The sequence below is a fragment of the Anabrus simplex genome, chromosome 8, assembly GCF_040414725.1.
Source record: "Anabrus simplex isolate iqAnaSimp1 chromosome 8, ASM4041472v1, whole genome shotgun sequence".
Taxonomy (NCBI): Eukaryota; Metazoa; Arthropoda; class Insecta; order Orthoptera; family Tettigoniidae; genus Anabrus; species Anabrus simplex.
Window position 1 is genome coordinate 130,881,870 of NC_090272.1, and position 16,364 is coordinate 130,898,233.

The 16,364-nt window shown below is 39.8% G+C and overlaps 1 protein-coding gene and 1 non-coding gene across 2 annotated transcripts in view; both read right to left on the bottom strand.

Annotated features, from left to right (window-relative positions):
* The window catches only part of LOC136879201 (meiotic recombination protein DMC1/LIM15 homolog), a 115,307-nt gene that overhangs the window by 84,441 nt on the left and 14,502 nt on the right, over nucleotides 1-16,364 (bottom strand). The window contains exon 3 of the mRNA XM_067152996.2: nucleotides 3,561-3,790. Within this exon, the coding sequence (XP_067009097.1) occupies nucleotides 3,561-3,790 (230 nt within the window). The remainder of the gene's footprint in view (nucleotides 1-3,560; nucleotides 3,791-16,364) is intronic.
* Nucleotides 10,152-10,224, bottom strand: TRNAS-CGA (transfer RNA serine (anticodon CGA)). Its single transcript has one exon. It is a non-coding gene; the product is annotated as a tRNA-Ser (tRNA).

Sequence of the window (16,364 nt, forward strand, 5' to 3'; positions counted from 1 at the left end):
AGCATAATTTTACAAATATTGAGAACGACATGCAGATTCTAAGTATGATCCCCAAGGGCCCTCTGCTCAATATAACGGAAGAATTTTACATTACTATAGATCAATACGCAAACCCAAATTATAACTTAAACGAAATTACAGATAAAGTTAATATCCTCTTTAATACAGTCATCCCAATTTTAAGAAACACCTACATAAAAATAGTTAAAAAACAGAATCCAATACATATTAAGGAACCTCCCGAAGACACGCCCAGCCATACCTCACCTCCCCCAATCACTGCCCCTACTGCACCTCTACTTCCCCTCTCTACCACCTCTACCTTTCTTTCCCCAATCAATACCCCTCATGCCCCTCTACCTCCCCTCTCCGCAAGTACCAGCCCTAGACGCACACGGAACAGTGCACGATATGCTCCCTAACTGTACACATTTGACCAGTCAACAGTACTATGTAAGTAAACATTTATTCCACATGTTCATTAGACATTCCAATGACAAATTGTTATACTTCAATTTCTTCTCTGTTCTCGCAGATTACTGCATGTCCAACAACAAAACTACAAAGAGGGAACATCTGCACCTACTCAATATCTTTTAACGAGATTAGTACCGAGGAAATGTAAATCATCCAACATTCTTAACTATATGAACTTACAAGAAAAACAATATACATCGTTGAACATTCTAGAATGCTTGGTACAAATATGCCTGTGAACGTACATAATGCTTTACCAACATTAATATAACTTCAAAGCATACCGCAAGAATACAGTGAACATTTTATCGTATTTTAATGTATTATATGTTAATAGTTTTTATCACATCCATATCCTAGAATGTTCTAGAATGCTTAGTCCAAACATACCAATGAATGTATGAAACGATTCACCAATATGAACTAAACTTCGAAGTGTAGCTCAAGAATGCTATAAACATTTTAAGTGTAGAAATTGTATTTCACCAAATTATCTATTACTCACGAACAGTACACCAGAATTTTATGTAACATATACATGTCATAGAATATTGACGCTTGTTTTTTAAACCAGAAGACACATCATATCAATGTATATTTTATATATTTTAATATTATCACTCATATCATGTGACATTCTTCATTAGGTTTAGTAATGTTTTTATATTACATATTAAGTTAGCTTTAGATCTCATGACCAGCTGAAGATGACCTCTGTGAAGGTCTAACCCGGTACTGCATAGTAACAAGACATAATAAAGTATTGATTAGGTGGACAGTACCCATTCTTTGTAATTGTGAATATGGCTTTTAGTACCGGGAGATCCCAGGACGAGTTCGGCTCGCCAGGTGCAGGTCTTTTGATTTGACGTCCGTAGGCGACCTGCGCATTGTGATGGGGATGAAATTATGATGAAGACAACACATACACCCAGCCCCCGTGCCAGAGAAATTAACCAATGATGGTTAAAATTCCCGACCCTGCCGGAATCGAACCTGGGACCCCTATGACCATAGGCCAGCACGCTAACCACTTAGCCATAGAGCCGGACACTGAATCAGGTCATGCGATGGGTTAAAGAATGGATGATAAATCATAGGTTAGAATTCGCAGACCACAAAACGGAAATTGTCCTCCTGACAAGAAAAAGGATTAATACTGTTGTACCAATGCAAATCGGACAGCTAGTCATCGAAACAACTAGGAGCACAAAATATCCTGGTGTAATGCTTGATACTAAGCTTACATTTTGGGACCACATTCAATGGGTAACAGACAAGTCAGTGAAAACCATGACGGCACTGACTAGACTCATGGGAAATATCAAGGGGCCAAAATCTAGTAAAAGGCGGCTTCTCATGTCGACTGTCAAATTGATACTTCTATACAGTTCGGAAATTTGGGCTGAATCTTTAAAAATTATGAAGTATCAGACAAGAATTGTGGCTGTACAATGGAGAGCAGCTTTATGAATTGCATGCACATATCGTACAGTATCAGAACCTGGGATTCTAGTAGCAGCAGCAGTAGCTCCTATTGACTTGTTGGCTTTCAAAAGACAAGAAATTTGACTCACACAAGGAGAGCTAGGAAGGAGACGGGCAAAGGCTTTGGCTCTTAGTCGCAGAATGCAACGATAGCAAATGAGATGGGAAGACAATTCTAGAGGGAAATGAATGAAAAGACTGATACCTTCTCTGGGTGTATGGGTTGGCCGTAATCATGGTGAACTGAACTACTGTCTCACACAGTTCTTGTCAGGTCATGGATACTTTAGGAAATTTCTCCATAGACTAGGTCTAGCAATTAGCCCGGTGTGCATATACTGTGGTGATATCGACGAATGCAATACATACTTTCTTCGTGTGTGTTCATTGTTTGCCATAAAGAAGATACTTAGAAGTTATGCAGGGAGAATTGATACCAGAAGGCATCGTGTCAGTAATATTGCGAAGTCAAGAGTTTTGGGATAAGGTGGCAGTCTATGCAGAAATATTCTGCATCAGAAGAAGAAGGATCTGAATGATTATGACAGACAGTAAAGCAGAAGAAGGAAGAAGAAGCACAAGATGCATTAAGCACGACACCGTCCTGAAGTAATGCCAGAGCGGTTCTGGGATGGAGACAAACGTCGTGGGAAAAGGGTGTGTGGTTTTTAGCGGGTAAGAATCTCCACACACTTATTGAGTGCGGACCCTCACAAGCGTCTTATGAAAGATTTTCCATACTCCCTTGCAAAAGAAAGGGTTGGGTTTTTTTTGCTAGTGGTTTTATGTTGCACCATGGGTCTTATAGTGATGATAGGATAGGAAAGGCCTAGGAGCTGGAAGGAAGCGGCCATGGCCTTAATTAAGGTACAGCCCCAGCATTTGCCTGGTGTGAAAATGGAGAAACCACGGAAAACCATCTTCAGGGCCGCCAACAGTGGGATTCGAACCCACTATCTCCCAGATGCAAGCTCACAGCCGCGCGCCTCTAACCGCACGGCCAACTCACCCGGTAATTAATAGTTGTTGTTGTGGTTGTTGTTGCTGCTTTCAATAGAGTGACTGAATGTTAAGTTCATAAACTTATTTCAAACACCAAGTATTAAGGTGTGAAATATTTTAAAGTACAAAAATCTAACTTAAATGATGTTTGATAGATGTAAATGCAGGTCAAGCTCCTATCTCTACAGTGGAAAGGAAAATAGAATAAACTGAAATGAGAAAGAGCCTCAAAAGCAGAGGCAGTTGTAAGAAATAGTAGTATGATTAGTTCTAAACATTATCACTTCAGTCTGAACAGAGATGTGAAGAAGACTTCCTTCTCCTGCAAGGATACTATTGAAGTTGTACTATTTGCAACAGTTATAACCTTTCAGTTTAATACACATTAACTAAAATATCAGAATCTTCATGTTAACTCTGCTGAAATCTATAGATATCTAACAATCTTTACCAATTGCAAAGCAGAAGTGAATTAAGTATAATGAACTTCTTATCAACTCATTTTTTTACTTACACTCTTCTACTATTTAGAGGAAACCTATATTCAACCATAGTTACAAATAAATGCAGTTCATATATATAACAAAACTTACTCAAGCTCTTGGCTTCCCGTGCTTATCCTGAATACTTGCTTCCGTCGAGCACTAACTTCAAGAGCTGTAAGAAACCCATCTGTTCCAATTTTACCACATGCTTCTTTTATTTTATCAACTTTTGCCTCCGAAAAGCCTTTTATATTGCATAATTTCTTCCGTGTACACATTTGAATTCCTTTTATTGTGCATATTCCAGATGATTTTAGCTTTTTTATATCTGCAACATTCTATAGCATTGAAAAGGATATAATTAATTTAGATAATAATAACAACAACAACAAAAACAAACAGTAATAAATTTAAGAATGAATGGTCCAACTGTTGTAATCAATTACAGCTACATTCACCTTAAATTATGGTGTATTTTGAGTTGTAATAATATCCTACATCATATTGCTTTCTGATATCAATAGCTCATCTACTTTGCTGTTTAATACAATTTCTAGGTCAAATAATATCTTTCATGCAGTTAGTTCACAGTATATAATCTTGGTGAAGCTCAGTTGAAATAATATTTGCAAATTTAACCTTTGGTTGGTGTGGTATATTGCTGTCTTTAATTGATTTTGGCTGTATGAGGTAAAAGTCAATTATTTGATTCAAAGAGAACAAATTCTATCCGAATCCAACCCACCCCCCCACAACAGATGTAGGAAAGACTGTGTCTAGATCAAAATATGGGTATACAAAAAGTCTTGTGGGTCCTTTACATAAGTATGCACATCCAAACTGAAGATCTGTAAAGGTGGCCTGGCCTTCATTGAGTGTCGATCTTTCCTTCTTATGATGCGGGCAAGCAGAAACAAGCTTGTTGGGGGCTGAAAAGAAATGGGTGCAAAGGAATTAGGTTTTATAAAGGGAGAACCCATCTAGTTGAAGATGTGGAGATTACCCTTGTTCTTTTACTGTTTTCATGATTCTTTGTTCGCTTCTTTCTATTGCTTCCCGTTCCCAAACAGATCTGCTATTTGTGTTTATCCTGTTATGTACTTTCTTTTCTTAAATGTGATTTAACGTCGCACTAAAACATTGAAGGTTTTCAGAAATGCAAGGATGGGAAAGGGCTAGGATGGCGAAGGTAGAGGCCATGGCCTTAATTAAAGTACAACCCCCGCATTTGCTTGGTGTGAAAATGGGAAACCACGGAAAACCATCTTCAGGGCTGCCGACAGTGGGATTCGAACCTACCATCCCCTATATGTGAGCTCACAGCAACGCACACCTAACCATGCAGCCAAATGCTCAGTTATATATTTCTTTTCATATTCCTATCCATTTTTCGTGGATTATAAGTAGCCTACTAATTTGAGTTATGAGAGTTGTTCGAAAGTATTTTTGTAGTATTGTCTATCTGCATTCAACAATAGTAACAGCACTGCTTCTATAATTCTACCAACTTCTGCTCTGATATTTTCTCTAAGTTCCTCTACAGTATTCGGGTTATTCCTGTACTCTACATTTTTAGGGTTCCCAACAGATAATGGTCACAAACTGTACATTTGATGTGTGTATTAATGATTTAGTTATCAAAAACATCCCATATTGACATTAATATTTCAGATGTGTGTTTTTCATTATCTTGTTGAAAATATGCAAATCATTACAGGACAACTGTTCAAAAATCGGTGAAGTATTTGTGTGTGATATTTTAAATAAACACGGGGCTGTTCATTCTTGTTACAGTTACAGTATTAATTGGGGAGTTAATGTTCTTTAGTGCTTATTATTCTGTGAATAACATAACCATTTCAATGAAATCATTCTTTAAGAAAATTATTGTGGATCAATACTGCCATTAACAATGCTCCTCTAAATCCAACTACAAAAATTCACTTGACTAGCTTTGTCACACTTGCTAAATGGTTAGTGTCAAGTTCAGCTCAGAGGGTCCCGGGCTTGATTGCTGGCCAGGTTGGGGATTTTACCCACATCTGGTTAATTCCTTCGACTGGGGGACTGAATTTTTGTGTTTGTCTCAATACACTCCTTTTCATATACAAACAACACCACACTACATACCACCACAGAAACAGGCAATAGCGAATAATATCCTTGAGATAGGCTTCGAATACTGGGCAAGTTGGCTGTGCGGTCACGGGCGCGCAGCTGTGAGCTTGCATCCGGGAGATAGTGGGTTCGAACCCCACTGTCGGCAGCACTGAAAATGGTTTTTCGTTGTTTCCAATTTACACACCAGGCAAATGCTGGGGCTATACCTTAATTAAGGCCACGACCGCTTTCTTCCCACTCCTAGCCTTTTCCTATCCCATCGTTGCCATAAGACCTATCTGTGTCAGTGCGATGTAAGGCAGGTTGTATAGCGTTGGCATCAGAAAAGGCAACCAGCCATAAAAATAGGCCTAGTCCATATGTGCAACAAAGTTTCTATCTGCAACCCCACCAGGCTGTGGGTAAATCAGGAGAGGAAGAGGAAGAGGAAGAGGAAGAGGAAGAGGAAGAGGAAGAGGAAGAGGAAGAGAAAGAAGAATAAGACTAAGCATTGTCACACACTGATAATTCTTGGACTGTGGACACTCTGTAAGGTTTCAGTTTTAAAAGTTTATATGCTTCATAGGCTGAGAATTTTAAGCCCTGTTTTCTGTGAAAGACTATGCAGAGATTTGTTTGGAAAATGTCCTGATACCTTAACAATTTAATCCAAGTCTTTTGTCTGTTAGAACTTGATGCTTTAGCTTGGGAATTCAGTTTTTCAAATTCCCTGTTTTCCTAAGTCTAAAAACTGGCTCACCAGGGAATTTCTCTATTAATTGCCGATATGCATCCCACCTAACTTATCACAGAAGTGTCATATTTATAAATTACTAGCTGATATACCCGTGCTTCGCTACAGGATTCTCAGCAAGACCGATCTTGTGGTTTTCCTAACTGAATTAAATAACAGTTATTACAAAAACGTCAGTAGGAAAGTAGCAATTAAAAGCAATGTTATCATATAAAATACTCGATCAAATAAAAAACTGCACATTTTCTCACTTTCAACAAACAGTAATACGGTGCTGCTCTAACAGTCCAAAGTTCCAGAGCTAGAATGACCAGGCCACAGACAGCCGTGAACACTCCTCTGCCATTATTCCATTAAATATGCACACTGCTCATTCCAGTCAGTGCCTCAGAGTAGAAATGGAATAGCTCGAATGCTATGATGAACCAGTGTGTTACATACCAGTAGTATCAGAAAAATTATGAACCAGAGGAATGGCATGCTAAAGAAGAATGTTATCTAACTCCCCAGCTATTTCCTGCCAATATTCAAGCAGGCTGTTACACTCATTACGACCGGGTGAATTGGATGTGTGGTTAGGGGCGCGCAGCCGTGAGCTTGCATTCGGGATATAGTGGATTCGAACCTTACTGTCGGCATCGTGAAGATGATATTCCATGGTTTCCCATTTTCACCAGGCAAATGTTGGGGCTGTATCTTAATTAAGGCCAAGGCCGCTTCCTTCACACTCCTAGCCCTTTCCTAGCCCATCATCGCAATAAGACCTATCTCTGTCGGTGCAACATAAAGCAAATTTTAAAAAACTCGGTACACAACAGTAATCCTATCTATCGTAGATGAGGGGCAACAGAAGACACAGAGCACATCACAACAAACAATGGTCAATGTAATGTTATTGTTGATCAATTTTTTGAGCTTTCTATATTGTAGGCCTTCATATGTAGTTTTCTTTCAACTCTGTGATATTAAGGCATCTTATAAAATTATTTCTGGCGTACACTGTAGTTCCTTATTCTCCGACTTCACATACCGATTTTCATTAAATTCTGTTCACCCATTCTCTCATGACTCGGTGCTAATATGGACTTAGTAATAAAAATCCAAATTCATTAATATCTCTGCGATGACAGCCGGTACGGTAACAATGTATAAGATATAAGTGATATGTAAATGATATATTTAATAACTATATAACTTTAGTTATGTAGTATTTATCGATATGACCAATAATAACATAAATATTTGAGAATTAAATTTTAGGCTGTCCCCTAAACTACCATTTTACTCAGTGTGAATAAAATTATATATGGCCTAGATTATAGCAACTTTTTCCTCGACTTTGCATACTGATTTTCATTACGATAGGAACACTAATAACATAAATATTTGAGAATTAAATTTTAGGCCTTCCCCTAAACTACCATTTTTCTCAATGTGAATACAATTATTTATGGTGTAGATGGTAGCAATTTATTCCTAGACTTTGCCTACTGATTTTTGTTAAGATATGACCACTAATAACAAATATTTGAGAATTAAATTTTAGGCCTTCCCCTAAACTACCATTTCACTCAGTGTGAATACAATTATTTATGGCCTAGATCGTAGAGACTTATTCCTCGACTGCATACTGACTTTCATTCAATTATCTTCAGCCGTTTTCTTGTGATGCGTGTACATACATACTGACAGACAGACATACAGGCAGACAGGCAGAAATGGAAAATTTAAAAAGTGCATTTCCTTGTTACTGTGGACACGACTGATACAGAAATACTATCCTTTTTAAATTCTGAGCAATGTACAGACAAAACTCTTATTTTATATAATATATAGATTACATTTTAGGCCTTCCCCTAAACTACCATTTCCTCAATGTGAATACAATTATTTATGGTGTAGATGGTAGCAACTTATTCCTAGATTTTGCCTACTGATTTTCATTAACATAGGACCATTAATACAATTATTTATGGCCTAGATTGTAGAGACTCATTCCTCGACTCTGCATACCAACTTTCATTCAATTATCTTCAGCCGTTTTCTTGTTATGCATGTACATACATATAGTCCGCGAACCTTTTCTTGAGCCTTGAGCTCCATAGTGCTGAAGGGAACTAGGGCTCAAGAAAAGGTTCGCATACTATACATACATACATACATACATACATACATACATACATACATACAGACAGACAGACAGACAGACAGACAGACAGACAGACAGACAGACAGACAATGCGGAAAATTAAAAAGTGCATTTCCTTGTTACCGTGGACACGAATTATACAAAAATACCATCCTTTTTAAATTCTGAGCAATGTACAAACAAAACTCTTATTTTATATATATATAGATGTATTATTGCATCACATTTCAATACACTGAAGTAAAATTTACTTACTGAGCAGAGTGGCCAACACACACTATGGCTATGAAACCAAGCTCTGAATTCGAGAGACGTGTGGGTTCAAACCCCACCTTCGGCTGTCCTGAAAATGGCTTTCTGTGGTTTCCTATTTTCACTTCCAGGCAAATGATGGGACAGTTCCGATTCATAGACCACAGCTGATTCCTTCCCCACCCTCACCCAATTTCATTCATCATCATTCATTTCATCTTCATTAGCTCCTGGACTAAGGGTAGGCTTAATGTACTTACAAACAAAGTAAAATTTACTTCTGTAACACACAGGTCTCCATCAATAGATTGTAATAACATAAATTGCAAAGACTTATATTGATCTCTTAACACCAAACTGAATCAGAATAACATAAATAAAATTATGTTTCCTCTTCTATCTGCAAATTGAAACTGACTGGCCATGTGCAACCATCAGCATACCTTTTATTATGACAGGTAATTAGTGTGGCCTCGAATCTGGGCTACACTCAGTTACAAACAAGGCCAAAAAATAACTTCCTGTATCTGTACAACTTTGCCAATTCTAATGCAATTTCTTATGTTAGTTATAATGAAATATAAAACTTTGTGAACATATGTAATTCCTCAGCATTGCTTGCACTCTGGAGACCTCCACAACTTCAGGCTACTGAGAGTAGTCTGTATTCTATATAGCGAGGCAAAACAAGCAAATTTGTAGTTTTACATGATTCTTGATATCATGGTTACTGCCATGGGACCTCCAGTTTTCAATGGAATCCGAAACAAAAGGACATGATTTTTGAATATTGAATTTTCACGACCACATTGTAATCGAAAGCGACTTTCAACCTATTAGGTCGTGTTACGTACATTTAGTACGTGATGAAGAGATGTTAAGTACAGAACAAAAATGGCCAACCAGACACCAGTGGGATCCGAATTCGCCATCTTTGTTCTGTTGGAAAGGATCTAAGCTACAGGTCTGGTACTACTACCATCACACTGTAGAGTGCGTTCAAGTTGCCTGTTGAGGGCCAAGTCAATGAATATTGAATTTTCACGACCACATTATAATCGAAAGCGACTTTCAACCTATTAGGTCGTGTTACATACATTTAGTACGTGATGAAGAGATGTTAAGTACAGAACAAAAATGGCCAACCAGACACCAGTGGGATCCGAACCCACAACCTCCCGATTTTGCGTCGGTTGCTATACCAATTGAGCTATGGTGGCCTAGGCCATCTTTGTTCTGTTGGAAAGGATCTAAGCTACAGGTCTGGTACTACTACCATCACACTGTAGAGTGCGTTCAAGTTGCCCGTTGAGGGCCAAGTCAATGAATATTGAATTTTCACGACCACATTGTAATCGAAAGCGACTTTCAACCTATTAGGTCATGTTACGTACATTTAGTATGTGACAAAGAGATGTTAAGTACAGAACAAAAATGGCCAACCAGCCACCAGTGGGATCCGAACCCACAACCTCACGATTTCGCGTCGGTTGCTCTACCAATTGAGCTATGGTGGCCTAGGCCATCTTTGTTCTGTTGGAAAGGATCTAAGCTACAGGTCTGGTACTACTACCATCACACTGTAGAGTGCGTTCAAGTTGCCCGTTCAGGGCCAAGTCAATGAATATTGAATTTTCATGACCACATTGTAATCGAAAGCGACTTTCAACCTATTAGGTCGTGTTACGTACATTTAGTACGTGATGAAGAGATGTTAAGTACAGAACAAAAATGGCCAACCAGACACCAGTGGGATCCGAACCCACAACCTCCCGATTTCGCGTCGGTTGCTCTACCAATTGAGCTATGGTGGCCTAGGCCATCTTTGTTCTGTTGGAAAGGATCTAAGCTACAGGTCTGGTACTACTACCATCACACTGTAGAGTGCGTTCAAGTTGCCCGTTGAGGGCCAAGTCAATGAATATTGAATTTTCACGACCACATTGTAATCGAAAGCGACTTTCAACCTATTAGGTCGTGTTACGTACATTTAGTACGTGATGAAGAGATGTTAAGTACAGAACAAAAATGGCCAACCAGACACCAGTGGGATCTGGTTGGCCATTTTTGTTCTGTACTTGGTAGAGCAACCGACGGCGAAATCGGGAGGTTGTGGGTTCGGATCCCACTGGTGTCTGGTTGGCCATTTTTGTTCTGTACTTAACATCTCTTCATCACGTACTAAATGTACGTAACACGACCTAATAGGTTGAAAGTCGCTTTCGATGACATGATTTTTCATTTTGAAATTCCCATATGCATTGGCCTATGTGGCCACCTTGGTGAGAAGCCAATGACAATGACTGTGCTACTGAGCTATCATGCCTCTATATAAAGAGAGGTTTAGTTTCCATAGAAATTATACCACACTGGACCATACTCCTGGAATAATGGTATTAAGGTGCTATCTCCTACAATATTTGTTTATTTGCATGTTTGCTGTGCATAGTACAGTATATTAGAGACATAAATCAACTAGTATAACCTGAATTATGTGTAATTTGGGGACTAATTTTCAAAAAAGGTTATTCCCTGAGAACATCCTGATCACAAAACTCAAAATTTTCAGCAAATTTTTCAATATTCTCCTTGACCAGTACAATCACAGAGATCTCTTTGACAATGCATATGCATTTTTTTTTTTTTTTTACAATTTCCTTGCACTGCACCGACACAGATAGGTCTTATGGCGACAATGGGATAGGAAAGGGCTAGGAGTGGGAAGGAAGCAACCATGGCCTTAATGAAGGTACAGCCCCAGTAATTGCCTGGTGTGAAAATGAGAAACCATGGAAAACCATCTTTAGGGCCACTGACAGTGGGGTTCGAACCCTCTATCTCCCAAATGAAAGCTCACAGCTGTGTGATCAAGAATCAATAATGCCTACAGGTTGATGGGGCATAGATATTCCCAAACAGATTTTCAAGATGTTACTGAAGAACTATATGCAGGAGTAGAAATATGAATAGTTATCCACAATAGTTATAAGAATATGTAACTTGGCGGGTTCAATCCTGGCTCAGTCCGGTGGTATTTGAAGGTGCTCAAATACGTCAGCCTCATGTCGGTAGATTTACTAGCATATAAAAAAATTCCTCCAGGACAAAATTCCAGCACCTCGGCATCTTCGAAAACCGAAATGTAGTTAGTGGGACGTAAAGCCAATAGCATTATTAGAATTATTAGATCCATTCAGTGCCTCCCATAAGTCCATCCCCTCGTCCACGTAGTGGGAGGTGGGCAATGGCATGAAGTAAGGGATTGCCTGCAGGGGTGATGTACTGCGGGGACTGTGTGTGCCCCATGACTGCTACGGTAGCTGTGAAGACCCTACAGGAACCCTGAAAAGTGAGAGCTAACGGGGCTCTGGTCAAGTCCTCAATGGCAGATGCGGCGGAAAAAGAGACTTTTGGAATGGCAAATCTGGCAAACGAGGCAACCCTCTTCCCGTGGGGTTTAAGGAAACAAGGGGAACCACTGCCTTGTGGTGAAGAGGGATCTTCAAAGGCTAAGGGAGACAACCCCTACAGAAAACAGCAGGCTTGGAGGCTTAGGTGGCAGTCCCACCACCAAGCTCGGGTTGCTGTGGGCTAATAACTCGCACAGCCTTAAATATAAACTATTAAAGAAATCGAAGTGAAACACAACCAGATGGATAATAAGTTGACGACTTTTGGCATGAAATGGAAAACGAGAATAGGTTTTTGGAATGTCAGAACCCTGAGAGAGAGCAGTAAATTGAAGCAGGTGGCTAAAGTGATGGAGGAATACAGGCTGGATATCCTTAGATTAAGTGAAGTACGGTGGCCAGACTTCGGAGAAATACAGACTCTTAATAAGTGCACATTCCTGTATTCTGGGCAAATGGGGGAGGATGCAGAACATAGAGAAGGTGTAGGATTGCTACTGAATGAAACTGCAAAGAGGAGCCTCCTTGATTGGAAACCCATCTCAGAAAGACTGATGACAGCTCGATTCAAGACCCAGGTTCGCAATGTGATTGTGATCCAGTGTTATGCTCCCACAGAAATGTCACAGATTGAAAAAAAGGAAGAATTCTACTGCCATCTAAATGAGACTATTAAGAAAATGGGAAAGAGAGATATTATTATTGTGATGGGGGATTTAAATGCAAAGGTTGGTTCTAACAATGAGGGACTGGAACAAATTATGGGAGTGCATGGAGTTGGTGACTGTAACAAAAATGGGGAGCTTTTCATTGATTTCTGTGCTAGCCATGATTTGGTAGTGGGTGGCACTTTAATCCCTCATAAACGATGCCTTAAGATTACGGTGTCGCCAGATCAAGTTACAGAAAACCAGATAGACCTCATCGCCATAAGTAGAAAGTTTAGAAGATCATTGACTGATGTTAGAAATAAAAGAGGGGCAGATATTGGAAGTGATCATCACCTGGTAGTTGCAGACATTAGAATGAAAATTGTGGCAAGTGGAAGGAAATTTGAAAGGCAAAACAAGAAATTTGATTCAGGTAAATTGCAAGATGAAAGTAAAAGGAGAGAATTCCAGATAGAATTAAGAAACCGCTTTGAAGCTCTTGCTGTTGAACCAGAACTTATGATCGATGTTGACAATTATCATGGGAGAAAGTCAAGGACATATATTTCGACGTTAGTGAGGTGCTTGGATTTCACAATTATCTCAAGAAGAAATGGATGTCTGATGATACTTGGAAAAAAAAGAGGCTAGAAAGCTAGTTAAGGCAAAGATTAATGTGTGTAAAACAAGACAACAGAAAGCCGCAGCACAAAAGGAATATGTGGAAGCTGATAAGAGTGTGAAGAAAAGCGTAAGAAAAGATCATATACAGCGGGTACATGAACAAGCACGAATGGCAGAAGAGGCATCAGCAAGGGGAGATGCTAAGGAATTGTATAGTATCACAAAGAAACTGTCAAGGAGAGGATTTATCAGAAATAAACCTGTTAAAAACAAGAGAGGTGAACTACTGACCACCCGGGAAGAACAGCTACAGAGATGGAAGGAACATTTCTCAGAGTTGCTCAATAAAGATACAGGACAGAATGGTAACCAACAAATGGAAGCAGTAGATAGTGACCCAAGAATAAATTTACATCCTCCAACCTGTTCAGAAATAGAGAAGGCCTTGAAATAGATAAGAACCGTAAAAGCACCCGGTATGGATAATATCGTGCCAGAAATACTTAAAGCAGATATTGAGACCTCGGCAAAATTATTGCACCCCCTCTTGGAAAGGATCTGGAATGAAGAAAAGCTACCAGCTGAATGGAAGAAAGGCCTGATTGTTAAGATACCAAAGAAAGGGGATATTACTAAGTGTGATAATTGGAGGGGAATTACACTGTTGTCGGTACCAAGTAAGGTGCTTTCAAGGATCATTTTAGAGCGGGTGAAGGATGCTGTGGAATTGCACCTTAGAAGGGAACAGGCTGGTTTTCGTAAACACCATAGCTGTGTCGATCTCATAAACACTCTGAGAATCATCTTGGAGCAAAGTCCAGAATGGCAGAATACCCTCTACTTGACTTTCATTGACTTTGAGAAGGCCTTCAACTCTGTAAATAGAAGAGTTATGTGGCAAACACTTGAAGAATATGGTGTACCACAAAAGATTCTGAATATTACAAAGGATATGTACAAGGATTTTTTTTTATCTAGTTGCTTTACGTCGCACCAACACAGATAGGTCTTATGGCGACGATGGGACAGGGAAGGGCTAGGAGTGGGAAGGAAGCGGCCATGGCCTTAATTAAGGTACAGTCCCAGCATTTGCCTGGTGTGAAAATGGGAAACCACGGAAAACCATTTTCAGGGCTGCCGACAGTGGGGTTCGAACCTACTATTTCCTGAATACTGGATACTGGCCGCACTTAAGCAACTGCAGCTATCAAGCTCGGTACGAGGGTTATAAATGTCAGGTTCTGCATATGGGAGATCTTACTGAACCAATAGATGTGACCTCGGGATTTCAACAGGGCTGTATTCTTTCTCCGATACTTTTCCTACTTGTGTTGGATAGTGTGCTCAGGAGAGTGTATCGAGGTCGGAAAAGGGGGATCCAGTGGGGCTTACAAGATAGGTTAGAAGACCTTGTTTTTGCAGATGACATCTGCCTACTGGCTCAACGGTTCAGAGATATGGAAGAGAAGATTAAGCGGTTGAAGGAGGAGGCAGAGGATTCTGGACTTAAAATAAATATTAATAAGACCAAGGAGATGAGGGTCAATTCCAAGATTGATGATAAATTGTCTATAGATGATAAAGAGGTGAACGAGTAGACTCCTTCATATATCTTGGGAGTATGGTTACTACGACTGGAGGAGCAGAAGAAGACATTAAGAGTCATATCAGGAAAGCGAATGGTGCTTTTGTTCAATTGTATCCTATATGAGGAAACAAGAAAATTTCTAGAAAAACTAAGTTACAACTTTTTAACACAAATGTTAAGCCCGTTCTGCTTTACAGCTGTGAAACGTAGAAAGTTACCCAGAAGACGACTAAACAACTGCAAGTATTTGTGAATCGCTGTCTAAGACGTATGTTCAACAGAAGATGGCCGGATGTTATTTCAAATGAAGATCTATGGGAAGAAACTAACCAGCAGCCAATTGAAATGCAGATAAGGGAGAGAAAATGGTGTTGGATAGGACATACTTTAAGGAACCCCGCTGGAGCCATTGAAAAGACAGCACTCGACTGGAACCCCCAAGGCGCTAGAAAGCGCGGACGTCCAAAGAGGACCTGGAAAAAGACGATCGAAGAGGAATGTCTAACAGTGGGAAAAACTTGGAATGAAGTGAAGAGGTTAGCCAACAATAGGAACAGATGGAAGTGTTTCACGGAAGCCCTATGCTCCAGGAGGAGCAACAGGAAATAAGTCAAGTAAGTAAGTCAAGATTCATTCAGTCCATAAAATACAGCCTACAGATTTCATTGCAAAAATAAGACTTTGCAATTGGCTAATGAACAGTGTCCAGCCCTGCAGTCTAGGAGTAGCATGCCTGCCTCTCACCCAGAGGCCTCGTGTTCAATTCCTGGCCAGGTCAGTGATTTTTACCTCGTGCTGAGGGTTGGTTCGAGGTCCACTCAACCTATGTGATTACAATTGAGGAGTTATCTAATGGTGATATGGGACGTCAGTCTAGAAAACCAAGAATAACGACCGACAGGATTCGTCACACTGATCATGTGTCATCTCGTAATATGCAGGCCTTCGGCCTGAGCAGCGATCAATTTGGAAGGCCAAGGCCTGTCAGGGCTGTAGTGCCATGTGGTTTATGTTTACCTAATGAATGGTGTCCACAATGGTACTGTGGGTCTGAACTTTCTTTCTATGAGTGACAAAGCATGGTTTCATTTGAGTATGTCAATTCACAGAACAATAGGATCAGGCATCCAGAGAATCCACACATTTTACAGCCAAGATCTCTGCATGATGGAAAGTTGTGTGTATGATGCGCTGTTAGTGCCAGACGAATTATCGGTCCAATATTTTTCAGGACATGATTACTTTTGACCATTATATTCACAACATTTTTGAACCATTTTTTGCTGAACTGACTGAAGAAAGAAAAAGGGTGTGGCTATTTCCAGCAGAATGGTATGACGGCCCATACAGCGCTTAGCTCTATGCAACAGCTGCAGGAACTGTTT